The sequence below is a fragment of the Pyrus communis genome, chromosome 5 (genome assembly GCF_041283825.1).
Source record: "Pyrus communis isolate YQ-2024b chromosome 5, ASM4128382v1, whole genome shotgun sequence".
Taxonomy (NCBI): domain Eukaryota; kingdom Viridiplantae; phylum Streptophyta; class Magnoliopsida; order Rosales; family Rosaceae; genus Pyrus; species Pyrus communis.
The window spans coordinates 8,853,818-8,871,818 of record NC_142569.1 but is presented as its reverse complement, the minus strand read 5'-3'; the positions used below and the strand labels follow the sequence as shown (position 1 = coordinate 8,871,818).

Here is an 18,001-nt window from a genome sequence, read left to right as displayed (position 1 = left end):
ACTAAAAAAAATTTTAAAAATATTATTTGTTATGTATTTAACAGGGATTTTAAAAGATTTTATTAAAAATCTCGGAATGTTCAATCATGATTTTAAATGAGTATATGAAAATTTTACAAATAAATTTGAGTTCAATTAGAATTTTAGAAGAGTTTATAATGCATAGCTGACAGTCGTTGTATTATTGAACTGCTATTTAAGATATTCAAACTTAGGATTTTTTATCATTTAGAAATGAATAAATTTCTAAATGACTAGCTCTTTGTTGCTATAGACACAAAAAAAATATTGTTCTAGCAATACATTGGAAACTAATATTTTGGAGGGACCCGTGCTTTGTTTAACCTTCTATGAATGCAATCATCTTAAAAGTACAGATGTATTCGATTAGGATTTAATTTTAAAGAACTTTAACGAAAAGCTTCTGGTATTGTTCATTTTAACGAAAAATCATATTTATACATTAAAAAGTCAATTCTGGTACCATAATTCTATTACTTTACCATTTATTTTGTTCTTATTATTAAAATTCAAAAACTCAAAATTTTCAAACCATTTTTATTAATTTTCCTTTGATTTTATGACATATTTTCTTGTAAGGAATGAATGTAAGAAATGTGCATTATTCTCATTAATGTATTTATTAACGACTGAAAAATGAAAAAAAAAATGTATATGGGTATCCCATGCCTTCTCATAACTTCGAAGCGAAGTAATAGAATTATCCAAGACTGGCGTTGATATCCCATGCCCACTCACTCACATCCCATTCCGTCCACTATAAGCAAGCATGCCGTGGATGGTTTTGGTGAATTTAAAGGAACTTTAGAGCGTATTTAAGTTTTAACAAATTCAGAATCTCTACGAGAAAATTCTCTCGAACGTAAAATCTCTACAAGTCAATATAACTTTATCAAATATAAGGATTTATAAACTCTAAATTGAATACACCCTTTTAAATGCCTAATTTTGATAATTAAAACACAGTACAAATAATATGAATCGAGTATCTCGTAATTAAAACTTAACAAGTCAGCGGAGAAAGTTGATGAACTGAGGTACTGTGAGACACAAGATGAAATCCATTGCGGACACGAAATTCATCGAAATTAGGGGGGAAAGTATAGAAGGAACAGAGAACCAAATCAAATATGGATCATATGCAGAGGAAAAAAGATGCACAATTTGCTAATCATTGAATTATATAATTGATGGATTCAACAATATGCCAAAAGTTTCTTCCCTACTTTAACCATTTCCATCAACAAAGTGTCGAAAACATTCTTAGAATGAGATGAGATGAGATGGTCTCGTCAACCTCGCATTCATCCCAATGTTTATATCCGCAAATGATGACAGTGGGGAAGAAATAGACGGATGTCAGTAAAGGCACCGAAGCCAACGGATTAGAGCATACCAAGGACGGTCTCTGAAGAAATCACAACATACACTTGGACAAGAAGAGAGCTTGCAAGTGATTATATCAAGACATCTTCAGCAACTGCAAGCGGTACACACCACCTCAGACAGCATTTTCCTGTACTGGCCTTATGTGATCCATATCAGTGTGTCCAACCAGGCCTGCCCTGCTGTGATCTTCTTTATGATCAAACTGATTATGGTTCGGGGTTCCAGGTTCATAATCATGCCGCTGCTTCTTCTCTACATCATCAAGTGGAGGGGTTACTGCTTTTCTCTTGCGGTCACTTAAAATGGGTGATCCTTGGCCACCATCAGCGAGTGCAGATACCTCACCTTCTACATTATTTAGATCAGTTCCATCATCCCAGACACCCTCGTGATGTTTTCCTGGATGCAGGTCCACATTTTCTGGTGTAGTTGAGGACTTAGGTAAGCTTTGACTCCCATCTCCCTTGATTTTCTCACTCCCAGAACCCAGTTCAATACCATCTTCCAGTTCCCTCTCAATCAGATCATCCTCATCCATCAAGTCCTTTTTTCGATCCATATCCCCTTGGCTCTTCCGCCGTTTTTCCAATGCTGCCTTCACCTTGTTTTTGTCAATCTTCTTTATAACATTTTGAGGTGACTGGCCAAGTGAACCTTGCCCATTTTCCAGGCTCTGACCTAATTGTTTGTCCTTCAATTTCTGGGTTTCTATTGTATCAAGTTTCCTATTATCTTCTTGACCTTCTTCATCACGTCCCTCTGACTGAAATTCTGATACGATTTGAGCATCTCTAATCTTCTCCTGGCTGGATGACAACGGTGCAGCGTGTTGATTATCTTTGGATTCTAAATCAACATTCTGGTCCAGATCATATTTTGTTTCAGTACTTCTGGAGTCATTATTTCGACATTTTGTAGTTCTAGGAGATCCGTCATCATTTCCAACAACTGACTGCTCAGGCGCTGGCATAGATGATGCAGGCTTCAAGGTGTCAGGCCTTGTACCTCCAGCGTGTAGATGACTGTTGCTTGTAGCATGTTCTTCATTGCTCGCTGTACCTTTGGCTGGAGTCCGATGAGGGCCACCACTACCTGCACCATCTGCCACTTGATTTGAAGCTGGAACTCGATTTTGTTCATAAAGTTCCAACATTTGATTGCTAACTTCTGCACAAATAAATGTGTACAATTAGAGCTGACACCCATACAATCACATGATCATCTAACAATTTTCTTAATTTGTTTAAAACTCTTTTAGTTCATCCTCAAACCTACAATCTATATCAAGTAACACAAATAATTAGAGGGATGCAAGTAAAGGAGTAATCTGGAGTGATGAAGAACTTGTGAGAAGGTAAGGACACTGTTGATTGCTCTGTAGCATCACCTAGTGAATTAAAAATGAGGACACCCACCCTCCAATTGGCGTGGGGTGACGTCAAACTCTTGCCACCAGATTGTCTCGCCATCTGACGGGAGCTTCACTCTTAAGAACTTGGCAGCAAGAAAAATGGCACCAGCTGCAATGTGCTGGGGTTTAAATTGCAAACATAGAGATGTCCGAAGTCTGCATTGCACATTCCAATTTCAGGAACAGAATGAACAAAGGCCAAAAACAGCATATATGATCTATGATAGGCATACCCATCATTAACAAAATTCCATGCAACTTGAGCAAGGGCATTTTGAGCTACTTTGAATCTCTTTATCGCCTCAACAAGGGGTTTATATGGATGGAGTACATTAAGATCAAAACCAAGAGTCCCAAGAACAACCCTCTCACCAAGTAAAATTAATTCTTTCTGCTGTTCATATACCTCCTGCAGGATTTCAACTTGGATTATGCCACGAGTCAAGCAGAATTAGATAGAGAATACACATTCTAGGATCATGCAATAGTATCATTTTCAGACAAAAAGAAATACCAAAATAACAGTTAATCAAAGTTCAGTCTAGAAGATTTAGCAGCTCATTATTTTTTAAATAAGAAACAAACTTTTGTTTATAAGAAAACAGTACAACATCTTGTTTTGTAAAATTGCAACACAAGTATGCAAATGTCTAGTCCACCACTCAGGTGTGTTTAGTTGACATGTCATTCCATAACAAAAAAATAAGGCAAAACAGCTGATAACTTTGTATAGTAGACTAGAAAAAACAATGTTACGCACACCATGACCACCTTCAAAATAATAAAGATCTGAATGAGTTAATACCAGATAAGTAGCATCAATAAAATCGTGATAGATGAGGTAGAGGAGTGTCATGCACAAAGACACTCTAGTAAAACATACCTTTTGCTTGATCCTCTGTACTGCTTTAGGATCCTTCTTGTGCATAATTTCATAAGACACAAGGATAACATCCTTTAATGGCCGAGGAGTTTCTTCAACCTTCCCAGCAAGAAACATACACACTGTCGCGATTGTCTGCAGCACATTTTAATTGAGTTTAGTGAACAAAATTTAATCATTTGTCCATGACTCTTCTTTCTATACCAAGATTAATAAAACCCTAAATTCTACCTGCTTCCTACGACACATGTACGCCACAGGTGCACATATACAAAGGTTGAAATTGAACTTTGCGATGATATAAGTAAGTCTGGTTATTTCCTTTATACAGCGACAATGTAAAGTTTGAGAAAGTTCTCTGATACATTGACTCCTACAGATTTCACATTTATGAACCTTAATACTTTATCCCCCACCCCAAATCCCACCTAAATAAAACAACAAGATATATCCTTTAAAAAGGGTGGACAAGGTCATTTGCCCTGACCCAGATACTGGGGATTACGGCACACTTGAGGCTAAATAATGGGGATTTCAAGAACATCATGGCATATTTCTGAGCCATTGCGTATACTCCAACAAATAAGAGAATCCCCTAACTGTATGATAAGATTTATATGCTAAATGGCTTAATACCATTGCTCCAGTAATAAAAGTCATCAGAAATCCACAGTTGTAATAGAAAGCATGGCTTGGTTATACAAATTGCAAGGTACATGGATTTATGACATCAATTTATTCTCCCATCGCCTTGCATGCCATTAGCAATACAAGTACAATAAAAGTTAGACGAATCTTCAAGTTTGTAGTAACTAATGGGTGAGCATTCACCCCCGGTAAAAAAGTCTAAAGCTAACTCAGACATAGAATAATAGACAATGCAAACTATAGGGGGAGGGGAATTCGGGTTTCAAATACTCACCCTCCTATCATTCTTTGCGTGTGATTGACGATGAAAGAATCGATGACAGAAAATTATGGATGTTGCAATTGTCAACTGGGGTCTGCATAACAAATTATTCAGGATCTTCATCATGCTGAACCAATGAGTCAAAACAAGATAAAAGATATATATAAACATACTATATAGTAGGATATTGGCAGTGATAATTCCAGTGGTTAACATGAGGATTTCATCAAACCTACAGGGCTATTGAGTAAGATTCAACTCAAAGTTAATTCTGTTTTCAAAATTACCATTTAGAAGGGACTAAGAGCATGCTGGCTACCTTCAGTGCTGATGACTAGTTTTTTCAAAACATATATGAATATGTCTATGTCTAAACTTACATGCATAATAACCTCTTCTGACTTTTAAAAGAATAAAACGTCTCTTTTGTCAGGTAACTGTATGAATTGGATATGTGTTCAATTAGATTTTTCCCCTCATAAGACTAAATAATCCTAATTCAATTCATACACAAATCAGGATTAAAGAAAGCATTCAAACATAGTACGTTCCTAAGGTAAGAATGCTCTCATATCACCCAATGTTGGGTTTTTTCCAGCCCATGATAAGTTGTCCTACGTCTATAAGGAATTATAGTCTTAGAGGATTAAATTGTTTTCCCAATTAGAGTTAGTTTGTCAATTGGAGAAGGTTTCATAACTAGATTCCAATTAGGATTAGTAATCCTTATTGAAGAAGACCTTTATTATGTCTATATAAAGGGGCTATTGTACTAGTTTTGAGGAGGGAGCAAAACAATAAATTGTATACCAATCAAGGGATTAGAGTGAGAGAATATTGTAAAGTGTGTGCGAGAGAAAAGAAAAGAGATAGTATATTTCTTGTTCTTGTTCTTTCAAGTTTTTCGTCAAGTCCTAGTTCTAGAGATTTGGCAAGATTATCGGTTGTACTCATTATTGATATAGTGAAAGATTGTTGTTGCTGTCCCGTGGACATAGACACATATTGCCGAACCACATAAATTCTTGGTGTTATTTACCTTGGTTATTTGTTTTTCGATTTCCGGAGTTTTGTTCTTGTTTTTCCCATTCTTAAACGCGATATTCTCAACACCCAAAAGTTCATCCTCAATCTGAACTGCATTTCAAATGGGTTATGCTTTTGCATTTTGCATTTGAAACTACCCCATCATCCACTCGTTAAGTTCCAAGAAAACATGATTCTGCTTCTTCTTCTACTTTTAATTCATTAGGTGCTCTACAAAGCACTATGGAATTCTTTCCTAAAGCAACTAATGCTTTGAAATTTTTATTAGACACATGCACCATCATGTTATATCACTATTATGAATTAAACCATTGATACAGTATATATTCTGCACTATCACTTCTAGAATAACATTTAAACAATACACTTATCTATTTATACATAACCATTAACAAATACTTATTCAATCCGTTTGTCACAAAAGTCTCCTTTATACTGCACAGCTACTTTTTTTTTTTTTGTTCGATAGAAGGTTTAGTAGCTATAGCGTGGGGAATGTTCGAGTTTATAGAGTAAGGTTTTGCATTTCTTAGGGGGTTTAAGTGATTTAGACCTCTAAATCCCCTAAGACTAAACCCTAAACTCTAAGCCCTAAACAATATCCAATAATGAAATAAAAAGAAAATCAATTGAGTTACATAGATTTATTCTTAGTTTGAGATTAAAAACATACTACTAAAGATGGAATCACAACTGACAGAAATTTGATTGGTTGAGACAAAGGAAAAGTGAAAACAAAATAAGAGATAATGCTCAAAAACTCACACTTTAAGTCTAATACCCAAATCTTGTAGAAAAGAACAGTATGACTTGCGTAAATATGTCTCTTTCTTCAAGTCAATGCCGTCTCGTCTAGATGGAGAATTTTCTTCAATTTCCTTTCTGTAGAAGTACCAACAGGATCCTTCCTCTATCCTGTCCTGAATGTCTTTAAGATGAGTGGCTTCAGCAGGGGAAAAACTAGCCATATGTATCCCAGCTCACCAAATTAAAATTAAAATGATATAAACAACTTCTGTTGTTGAAAACTGTAAAGACTATATCACCAAAGTCCACCAGATTCCTGTTCATGGATTACCAAAATGGGTCAGAAAGACTATATGAAATAAGATAAAACAAAATAAATAAAAGTAGTTGTAATCACAAAGTTGAAAATGAAAAATAAACTAAAATAGGCTGTACACATAGATAAGAAAACCAGACACATTTTCCCCCCGCATATTCTACTTTGTTCACCACATCTCCTACAAAAACAAGCATTCTAGCTCTTTCCCCACAGTTTAAAGTTTTGCTTCCATTTCAGTGGAATTTGCATATGGAGACTGAAGTTTCTATTTCTCTTTTACTCTCGCATAATGATGCATATTGGTCAAATTTGGTGTTTTCCGGTCAAAACCAAAATGATAACAACAAATGTCACAATCTAAATATTCAACAGAAAATCATAATCCTTCATTGATTTATTCAATGCTGCCCCTATTGCGAGACAATTTGAAGCTACAAATGTCTAGAGTTCTTCCAATCCTTCTCAAGTCCTTCAAAAGCTATCCTATCTGTATACACCAGTGGAAAACAATGTAGTGCACAACATGAACCATCTCTATCAAAAGCCACCATTTTCTCGAATTCACCGCACCCTTACAATGCACGAGACAAGAAGAACCACTATCGCTCATAATTGAACCATAAAAACAATATCATATTTCTATCTCGGAAATAGTACCAAGCTTCTTATCAGAAGTTTGAAAACAAAAGAATAACAAAATTGTGCATGCAGGAATTCTACAGATCTAGACAACTTAACAACTTAGCTACCTCAATCGTTGCAAAACATACTTTGTACACAAGTGAAGTGAATGGTGTCCTTGTTATTTCTTTGGTTACATGAAAGTCGAAAACTCCAAAAATTAAGCAAAACCCATCTTATGAGTATAATCAAAATTACAGCTATCAAACTGCACAAAATATAAATATAACGCCAGCCAACGAAAATTAGAACACACACACACACATACGTATATTCTTCCCCATTTAATCCATAAATCCACCCTCGCTTCTTTTCTGCAGCCTATTTTTCCAAATTGAATTAAGATAAACAGAGGATTATCCCAAAACCCCAAACTTCCACAGACTACAAAAAGAAGTACCGATACAGATAATTCAAACCAAACAAACAAAACCCAATATTTGGTTTGTGTTTTTACGATTTCGAATGACCTAATTTACGTAAACAATCTCAAAAGGGCTCGAAGAATTCGAAGAGCAGGAAAGTTCGAATGCAGAAGCTAAAAGCACGAAACCGAAGCTAGGAGAAGTTAACGTTACCTGTGAATAGACGAAGACGGCAGCACTAGGGCAAAATCCTACCCAATCTTCCCAATTTGGATTTTAGGGTTTATGCAGTGCAGACTTCTTTTCATAATTTGCGATTTTTCAATAATTCTTTTGCGACCAATAAAAAAATAAACCAATTTCTTTTGCGATTTTTCTGATTGGCATTTTACCGTTGCCACGTCAGATGCGTGAGATCTCTCATCCGATGGGTTCTCCTTGCTTGAATTAAGTAACACGTGTTCTATTTTTGTCATTTTCTTTGTTCTTTAATATGGTTTCTAAAAATCTCTAAAAAAAAATATAAGAGCATCGCCAACCGTTTCTCTAAATGTGATTTTTTTAAATATTAGTTTTTATACGAACGTGACAATTCAAAGAATGTTGAGGGTATAAAGATGTGAGCCAAAACGTTCACGTTTCCTATTTCTAAGTTACCGAGAACCGCGTTCAAAGCATCTTAACGGAAAAGCAAGTTTTATATTGTTGTTGATCCATTACCTTAAGGGTAGTGCAATCCACACACCTACTTCTATGTTTCACACAATTCTCTTAATTTTCGACCGTCAAAACGAAATAAATTAAAGAAGATTAATGAAAAAATTAACAAATGTATATGAAACGTAAAAGTAGATCCTACCTTTGAAGATTGTAATATTTACAAAAAGAAAACAAGATCATAATACAAAATTAAGGGCACACCTACTTCTCATTGAGGTCGTTATTTAACTTAAGGGATGCCTACAATACCTAAATTTGACTTACTTACAATTGTTTTAATATAACTAAATTACGTGAAGTTGAAACTTTCTTACCGATTAAAACACAACGTTTCGTCTCATTTCATCTTCTCTCACATTTTAACAAAAATCAAAATGTCATTTCAACTTTCTATCAAAACCACACTTTTCGCTTTCTCTCCATTTTTGAAGTGTCTTCTCACTTTATCACTTATAGTACGATTGCTTTTATTTGTATGTATTCAAAGCCTTTTAGAGCAGCTCCAGCGGGAGCTCCTGCTCGAGGGACAGGCTCCGGAACAGGGCTGGATTGCCCGAGGGAGGAAGTCCAGCGTTGGCTGGCGAGGGAGCTCGAGCAGGCTCGAGCGCCAGGCCCGTCGATTCGTGCCAGCCCGAGCGCCCGAAGGCAATCTGACGTCAGGACGACGTCTCCACGCTTTTTGAAGGCCACGGAGGTTGCTGCTGCTGTTCGGGGCAACCATGGCACTGGTGAGCCTGAGCTCGCTTCAAGGCGGCCATGAAAGCATTAGAGATGGGGGGCTCCATGCGGGGACTCATGTTTTGGGCAGTGAGCAACCGCTCCAGAGCCACACTGAAGCAGAGCTCCATAGCTCGGCACTGCAGAGGGTGGGAGGAATTGGGGGTGAGATTGGATGCATGCTTGGTGGAGGAAGCCAGTAGGGGAGGACAAAAGGGTTCTGTCGACCCACTTCGGCAGAGACAAAGGCAGCAGCAGCAAATGAAATCAACGGTGGAGATGCAACTGTTAAGACAAGTTTTGTGAAAAAAAAATACTATTATTTTTTAAATAAAAAAAATACTATTATTTTATTGCCTAGTGCCAGGGCTATTCAAGTGCAACGGTGGATATGCAAAAGGCAGTTACTGTTCATTAAAGGCAGTTACTGTTCATTAGGTGAATTAAATAGTGAATAGCCTGGGGGGAGGGCTCCCACGCTGGAGTTGCTCTTAAAGAACCATGTAATATATTTCAAAAAAATGATAAGAAAAAATATTCATACTGATTTTTTTTTAATTGAATTAATTAAATTTATTCATTGAACTAATTAGTAATTTGGTGGTATTTTTCTTGTTAACACTGTAACCACTTATCGGGTTTGAACTCCTCACACGCCCGCACTCGTTTTGCCAGGTCGAATTCACGTGCCGGCAGCCACGCTCACGTGACACCATTAAATTTAAACAAATAAATAAAAAGTCAAAATCGCTGTCTCAGACTCTCCAGCTTTGTAAATCACCAATTCAAAATCTCCCCCAACCAAAACTCTCACTATCTCTCTCCGATTGATTTGCTGGTGGCAATAATAACAACCGAACACTGACCAGTTCTGTGAAATTTCCGGCGGATGAGATTGGCTAGCGGAGGTGGAGGAGGACGCGATGGCGTCGGTGACGCCGGTGAACAGGATCGAGCGGGCCCACCAGATGTACCGGGAAGGTAGATACTCGGAGGCGCTAGGGTTTTACACCGAAGCCCTGTCCATGGCCAGGACCAAACCCCAGAAGATCGCCCTCCGCAGCAACCGAGCTGCTTGCTTCTTGAAGCTCCACGATTTCAAAAAGGTTGGCGGTTTTTTTCCCTCTTGCTGTACGAAATTGTGGATTTATCAAAATTTTGATCTCTACGAGTTGATTAGAACAAGCAATTCGTATTTTCGAACGATGATTGCAATGGAAGTGTGGATATTGAGAGTTCAAGCCACGATTATTCAGCTGAAAATTGCGCAGTTTTCATAATTTTGATCTTAATGAGTTGATTATGGCAAGTAATTTGTGTTTTCTAATTACGAGTTCAGCTGAGAATCGCGTTCTGGATTCTCGATTTTGAAAAATATGGAATTGATGGTTGGAATAATGGATTTGTTGGTTGACTTCATTCGACTAAATCTTAGGCCGCAGATGAATGTACCTCAGTTCTTGAGCTTGATTACAATCACACTGGAGCACTGATGTTGCGGGCGCAGACCCTGGTGACCCTCAAGGAATATCACTCAGCGCTCTTTGATGTTCATCGACTTATCGAGCTAAATCCATCATCGGAAGTTTACCAAAGCCTTCAAGCCCGTCTAAAGACGCAAGTGGTATAATTCCCTTCTTCCTTCTGCTATTTTTTTTACACATTAATTGAATTTTCCTGTCTGGTAAAATAAATAAGAATCGAAGATTAGGGGTCTTTTGAGATTGATGCACAGGTTTGGTTGCCAGTTAGAGTAGATCGTTTTGCATTTGGCGTCTAAAACCCGAAAGAGAACTTTTGCCCCTACCCTTCCAACGAAATCTAGGTTTTTGTTCAGTGTCATTTGGGAGATTTTGTTGAATTATTAGCATCATAGTCATCATTGTATTTGCAATTATGAGCACCGCTGTTCCAAAAAAATTTACATTTATGAACATGACCATCAGCAGCAGCAGTGCAGTCGGTGCTGAAATCATAAATTTGCAATTGTCATTTTCATGGCCGTGAGTAAAGAGTTAATTTTTTCTGCTCGAGGAAAGTCACTTGCTCCAATACCTGAATCGGAAGCAGAGCTAGAAGAAGAGGAAGACGAGGAGGAGGATGAAGTAGAGCCAGATAGATATCAGGAGAAAGAGGAGCAATACAAAGAAAAAGAAGATGTATTTTCAGGTGCACGAAGGGATCAGATTCCTGAGGTTAATGAGACAACTGCTGTCGCCAATGTGATTCCCCCTAAGACACCAGTAAACAGGGAAGTTTCTCCACAGGGAAGGGATCCAAAAGGTAACTCGATAAAGACCACTTCCCCAGCTGAAGTTGTTGCCCCTCGTGCAGAGCACGTCAAGGCATCGTCTGAAAAAGAAAAAGACAAAGGATGGCAAGCAATCCTGAAACCAAAGGGACACTCTTCTCTGGACTATGCACGGTGGGACAGAGTGGAAGATGACTCTAGTGAAGATGATGATGATGACGATGACGATGAGGACTCTCAAACTCAGTATAGATTCCGTGTAAAAACTGTTGGTGTCCGGCCAGTGAAGTGAAGAGGAGGCTGAGGAGCATATACACAGTACTCAAGATCAATAGCCATCATATTTTTTTGCTACAACCAGCCACAAAGTACAAAATCACAGTGAAGTAAGCAGGACGGGAAAGTTGTGGTAGTTCCAAGTGCAGAAACTTTGTGAAGGCTATGAGAATCTAGCTTTGAAGTCCGGGCGTGCTTTGGCAGTGTATCATTTTAAGATAAAGGAGTCTGCATTTTAGCTCTTCGGCTCAAGTTGGATATCTTGACTCTGTGCGGTTCCTACTATGCTGCAATCTTCAAACGATTCATGCTGTTGCACAAAAATAAGCAGAGGCTCGGTCTGCAAACAGTTGAATTCCAACTTGTCCCCGCTGACTAGTGCTTGCAGGGTCAGGTAAAATTGTTGGTTATGTGATGTAATTACATACCTTTGTAAATTTTTACTGCAATGCTTGTAAGAAAATAATATATAGGTTTCCCAGATTGCTTCCATCTTAAAGTAACTTGGCAACCTGAAAGATGATATAAACTTTCAACATTCAATTTGTTCTTTACTGCATTCTGGTGTCTTATGCAGTGTGGAGTTGTAGATTACTAATCGAACGCTTAACGTCCGGTTTTGATTCTTTTCGGAAAAGAGAGAAATTTTGTGGAACTTGAGGCAGAACCCAAATAACAAGAAAACTCAACCCAAAAGGAACCGTACTAGATGTAATGTCACCACATTTTTATATTTTTTAGCAAATGGTTTCAATCGAGATTACTAACAAAGCAAGCCGTAAGAGCTACAAAATTACAATAATATCAATACAATACCTTAAGAAGCAGCATCTACGACCAAATGCAATTTTCATCCTCCTAATTTGAAGTAGTTTCATCAAGTACTGTCAAAGCTTGAGACAGAATGTCAGCTGCAACATCAAGCTCTTGCTCAGTTATGATCAATGGAGGCACGAGCCTCAGAACATTGCCTTTTCCAGCAGTCAGTATCAACAGGCCAGAGTTTCGACATGCATCCACAACTGGTGAGGCCGAGACATCCAATTCAATTCCAATAATAAGCCCGAGACCACGTATTTCTCGAACATGTGGGTTTCCTCCCAACTTCTGTTTTAAGATGTTTTTGAAATAGAGACCCTTCTTACTGACACTATTCAAAAAATTGCGATTGGATATTTTTTCAAGAACGGCAAGGGCAGCACTACAGATAAGAGGTGCACCGGCAAACGTACTTCCGTGGTCACCAAAAGCTATGGCGGAAGCAACTCTTTCAGTCATCAATGCAGCTCCGATGGGAAGTCCTCCAGCAAGTGGCTTAGCCAGTGTCATGATATCTGGGAATACACCGTAAGCCTCATGCGCCCAAAGATAGCCAGTTCGACCTAAACCACATTGAACCTACAAAAAAAGAAAGCATTGCTCTTAAACTTCATCGAAGAGAGCATTACTCAAACGTGAAACCCTTAACTTATTATACACCAAAAATGCCACAAGCCCCTCTGAAACAACTTTAAAAATACAATAACAAGTAAAAGCAACGACAAGAACAACTACCTATGTACTATGCAAAGTAAAATAGTATCGAGTGAAATCACTATACTGCACATGGTCATGTATTAAGGAAGATGAGCACAATCATGAAGTTTGGCATTTGAGAATTCGAAATTGTAACATCCACACTCCCTAATTTATAAAATCGTAACATAAAGAAGCAATGAGAGTACTATTGCCCGATATAAGAATTGGGAGTGTAAGAAGAATCCAATACAAGAAAATCAGATGCATTATGCGAGAATTCATATTTCATGTTGGAAAAGGGGGAAAAACAACACATTTACTAGTGAAATTTTCAACGTGACGATGGCTCGAGGTCATAACGACCATTATCCAAGGGATCAATGAAATCGAATCATCCAGTGCAATTACCATCCTACCAAACCAAGTCAGAACCATTTTGCATAAATCATAAAACTAAAGCGCTAATTTTAACAAGAGAAGCCAGCACAAAATACACCATCTAGTGTGTTCAAATAGGGCACAAACTGAAGTTAAAATGCAGCCGCTGCTTACCTCATCAAATACCAGAAGAGCACCGGCATCATCACAAGCAGTACGCAGAAACTGCAGAAACTCCTTTGAAGCACTGTAAATCCCCCCTTCACCCTGAATAGGCTCAATGAAAACAGCGGCAGTCTTTCCAGGCTGAATCAGTTCTTTGGTAGCCTGTATATTTCCATACTCCACAAACGTGACGCCAGGCATGACAGGCTCAAAAGGGGACCTGTAATGCTCTTTGCTAGTCAAGGCAAGAGCGCCCATGGTCCTCCCATGGAAGCTGTTTGTGAAAGATATGAAGCTCGTGGCCGGCTCTTTCGCATCAGGGTGAGCATGTCTCTGAAACTTCCTTGCAAATTTAATGGCTGCTTCGTTCGCTTCGGTTCCGGAATTCGTGAAAAACACACGGTCTGCAAAACTAGCACCTACCAGACGCTTTGCTAGCTCCACCTACATTACACCAACCAATTCCATAAGTCCATAATCAAAGTAACGACGCCGTTTAGACGCAAAATGCAATCTTTCACATTTTTCCTACACTTTCTCGGCAACCAAGCGATACCCACAAGTCCAAAACCAGACTAACGACGCCGTTCATGCACACAATGCAACCTTTTACAATTTTCCCACACTTTCTCGGCAACCAAACAAGCAATATAATCCAAGTTAAGATAAAGGGCAAACCTGAGGGATTGAATAGTAGAGATTGCTGACGTGAGTGAGGGTTCCGGCCTGATCAACCACAGCCTTCAACCAGTCCTCGTCGCCATGGCCGAGCGCGTTCACCGCGATCCCCGAGCTCAGGTCCAAATACTCTCGCCCCTCGGTGTCGTACAATTTACAACCTTTGCCACTGGTGAGCACCACTGGAGTCCTCGCGTAGGTCTGCAGCAGGACCTTCGCCTCCGTCTCCATAACCTCCTTGCTCTTCAAAATCTCTAGTTTTGAGGCGGTATTGGGTGTTTCCACGTCCACGCTGAGGCAGGCAGTGACCGGTCTGCGGCCGTTGATTAGTCGGACTTCCCCGCCTAAGTTGGGGCTGAATCGAAGGCGGAGATTGAGAGTCTGAGAAATGGTGTTTGGGGAAACGTGAAGGGAAGACATACTGGAGAGGATGGCGAAGGTGCGGAATCCGGGGGGTGGGGGGGGGGGGGCGGGGGGTGGTCGGCGGCGGAGGATGCTTGGCGGGGGAGAGAGGGTAGGAAAATGGGTCAGGAACTCAGAATCCCAATAGGAAAAGGCTAAATTAGATTTAAACGTCCAAAAAAGTTTTTTGTACCAGACATAAATGCCTTTTAGGATTTTAATTAAGATACTCAGCCCCCGTTTGGCACGTTGTATTAAGCATTCGATAAGATTAATAATACACTAGCAGTTGTTTGGTACATTTTCATACTAAATAAACATTTGCTTAATTATACCATCCATCAAATTTAGTAGCTGACACCGGACAATTAATACAACCCAAAAACTTGGTACTATTAGTCGGGGGCGCTAACCGAAAACACACTCGATTTCCCTCTTCGGTTTCACTGATCTACTCCTTGGTGAATCCGTTCCATCTTCACGAGCAATTCCTCGACGGGTTCTCGATGTCGACAACCACTCTTCTGCAATCGGTCGCCGCTTCCTATTTTGTCACATTTCAGCCGTCCACGTCAAAGCATGACAATGTGGACGAAGAGGTAGTTGAGGTCAAGAAGCCTGATTGATCGTCAACAACAACAGGCTTAGCATCTCAGTCATCTTCCGCCCCCAACAACGTTGGATCCAGCTCCAATGGCTCTAGTTAAATTGGACCATGCCACGAATTAATTTGTAACATCCCACATCGCCCAAGGGTATGGATCTTGTAAGCCTTATATGTATATTCTCATCTCTACCTAGCACGAGACATTTTGGGTGCTCATTGCCTTCCGAGTTCATCGGAACTCCGAAGTTAAGCGAGTTCGCGCGAGAGCAATCCCAGGATGGGTGACCCACTGGGAAGTTCTCATGTGAGTTCCCAGAAACAAAACCGTGAGGGTGTGGTAGGGGCCCAAAACGGACAATATCGCGCTACGACGGAGTCGAGCCCGGGATGTCGTGGGGGCCCAGGTAGGGATGTGACAATTTGGTATCAGATGAACTCCGTAGTTAAGCGAGTTCCCAAAAAGCCTCGTGCTAGGTAGAGATGAGAATATACATATAAGGCTTACAAGATCCACATCCTTGGGCGATGTGGGATGTTACAAATTTCTTTTCTTCATCAATTTGGATCTTCAATTTAATTAGTAGTTGTTTTGGTTGGTGAATCGATGTGGGTTTTGGGTGATTGAAAAAATGAGGAAGTGGGTTCATATGAAAGGGTGGAATTTGAAGTGTGGGCACGATGGTGAAGAAAGGAAGACACGTTGGGAAGAGTCCTGGGTTTTTCACCTTTCTTTTTGTCTAATTTTTTTTTAAATTTTGTCTTAATGATGTTTAATTACTTTTTTTTTTCCTTCTGTTTTTCTCTCTTGTTTTCATTTTAACAACAGTTATTATGTGATTTTTTTTTTAAAAAAATTATTATAGTCCGACGTATTATTCGATGGACAAATTAATCCGAAACAACACCAAACACCTTGACTAATTTAGTTAGCATTATTCGACGACTATTTCTCCTATCCGACTGAAATAGGCAATATAGCCTAAACTGCTGAACAAGAAAGCCACATCAACATGTCTTTATTTATTAAAAAATATTATTGTAATTTTCAAAATTAAAATTTATGTATTGGTTTCTTAATTTGTTCTTTAATTAATTGAACAATTTTTTTTGAAGAATTGTTGTTATTGACACTTTAAAATTTTTAATTTATATTCCAAATTTTTTATAATTAGAAAGAAAAAAAATATATTTGCGAAGAGTATATAATGAGATTTTCGAAGTACTAATAACAATTTTTTTTTTAAGTATTAAGAAGTTGTGGACTCTTTGTTTAGGAAATTTCATGTCCAAAAGACAGCAAATTTCAATTCCCGCAAAATGCAAGCTATTTAGGGAAAATCAAAGCGTTCAGATTTTACATCAAGTGCACCAACTATGCTGTCGAAATGACCTACAGAACCGACCCCCAGAACTCGTACAAAGTCAAAGTGTTTAGATTTCACAAATGTATTTGCATGATTGCTTAGACAAATGATTAGTATAGCTGCAATCCCAAATTTTTCAGCCCTTCGGCACGCTAATCGGATACAAGGCATTCAATGCAGGATGTTGGCAACTCAGTAATGTGAAATTCCGCTTGGATTAGATTTTTTTTTTTTTTTAATATTTTTATTTGATAGAAGCGATAGTGTGTTTCAATACTGAGAATAACCAAATATAAGAGGTGTCAGATGAATACAATTTTTCCAGTGATCAATTTCTTGATCTGGAGATAGTTCGCACAAGATACAAATATTTTAAACTCCTGTCCGACTACCACAATAAACAATCACAAACAGAAGTTCTGCGTAAAATTATAAAAAGGACGGTAAACGTGACAGCCTAACACCGGTACCCTAACATAAAGCTATCAACAATGAAGCCACATAAATTGCATAAGCGACACAATTAGATCATAAGAGTAACACAAAACCTACTAATCTAATCCGCTCAAAGCGCTACAAAAAAAAATTCTTAAAACTTAACTAAAGCAGATGACTTGTCCACAGAGAAGACACGATACAAACATGGCGCGAGGCTTGGACTGCATGGCCACGGGGGTGTGTGGGTAGCAAGGACAACAAAAGTTGCAGATCTCATGACACGACAGAGCCACTGTGGACATCGTCGTCATCCCCACCACCAAGAGCCATGAGTAACCTGCATAAAATCTTTAGCACCAACAACCGCCAAAGGTTTCCGCCGATTGGGAAAAATATAAAATTTGTGGACACCAAGGCTACATGGATTGCAACACAGCAAATTGAAGCAGCAATCCTCATATTGAAGCAACCATATGGGCAAGTGTGCATCAAATTTGCTATGGCAATGGCAAAGGCCTCAACTTAGGGGTCATGTGCTTCACCGTAATGAAAGGCATTGTGTTGTAATGCACAAACCCAAAACTAAAGGATCGAGTTGAAGCTTCCAAAGGGTATGCCGCAGCAAACACAATCCAACCGATAGAAAGTCTCAATGGCTTCAGATCTTCAAATCCCTGCAAATCAAACCACATGTTCACCCGAACTACCACCGCC

The 18,001-nt window shown here is 38.8% G+C and overlaps 3 protein-coding genes across 4 annotated transcripts; 1 reads left to right on the top strand and 2 right to left on the bottom strand.

Annotated features, from left to right (window-relative positions):
• Nucleotides 1–1,177: 1,177 nt before the first annotated feature.
• LOC137725819 (cyclin-T1-3) lies at nt 1,178–8,136 on the bottom strand. Of its 2 annotated transcripts, XM_068464613.2 has the most exons (7): nt 7,987–8,136; nt 6,427–6,724; nt 4,627–4,708; nt 3,705–3,839; nt 3,055–3,230; nt 2,826–2,977; nt 1,178–2,577 (listed from the first exon to the last, which is right to left on the bottom strand). In XM_068464613.2, exons 2-7 carry the CDS (start codon nt 6,627–6,629, stop codon nt 1,523–1,525), a joined length of 1,803 nt encoding a protein of 600 aa, XP_068320714.2. In that variant the 5' UTR covers nt 6,630–6,724; nt 7,987–8,136; the 3' UTR covers nt 1,178–1,522. The 2 variants fall into 2 exon arrangements, with proteins under 2 accessions (XP_068320714.2, XP_088550247.1); XM_088694121.1 differs by lacking the exon at nt 4,627–4,708 and having other exon boundaries at nt 7,987–8,099.
• A 1,826-nt stretch (nt 8,137–9,962) lies between these two features.
• On the top strand, nt 9,963–12,296 carry LOC137725818 (uncharacterized). Its single transcript, XM_068464612.2, has 3 exons — nt 9,963–10,316; nt 10,646–10,834; nt 11,250–12,296. Exons 1-3 carry the CDS (start codon nt 10,134–10,136, stop codon nt 11,751–11,753), a joined length of 876 nt encoding a protein of 291 aa, XP_068320713.2. The 5' UTR covers nt 9,963–10,133; the 3' UTR covers nt 11,754–12,296.
• On the bottom strand, nt 11,222–15,034 carry LOC137725817 (acetylornithine aminotransferase, mitochondrial). Its single transcript, XM_088694120.1, has 4 exons — nt 14,477–15,034; nt 13,808–14,242; nt 12,554–13,135; nt 11,222–12,249 (listed from the first exon to the last, which is right to left on the bottom strand). The coding sequence occupies exons 1-3, from the start codon at nt 14,894–14,896 to the stop codon at nt 12,596–12,598; spliced, it is 1,395 nt and encodes a 464-aa protein (XP_088550246.1). The 5' UTR covers nt 14,897–15,034; the 3' UTR covers nt 11,222–12,249; nt 12,554–12,595.
• Between the last annotated feature and the right edge of the window lie 2,967 nt (nt 15,035–18,001).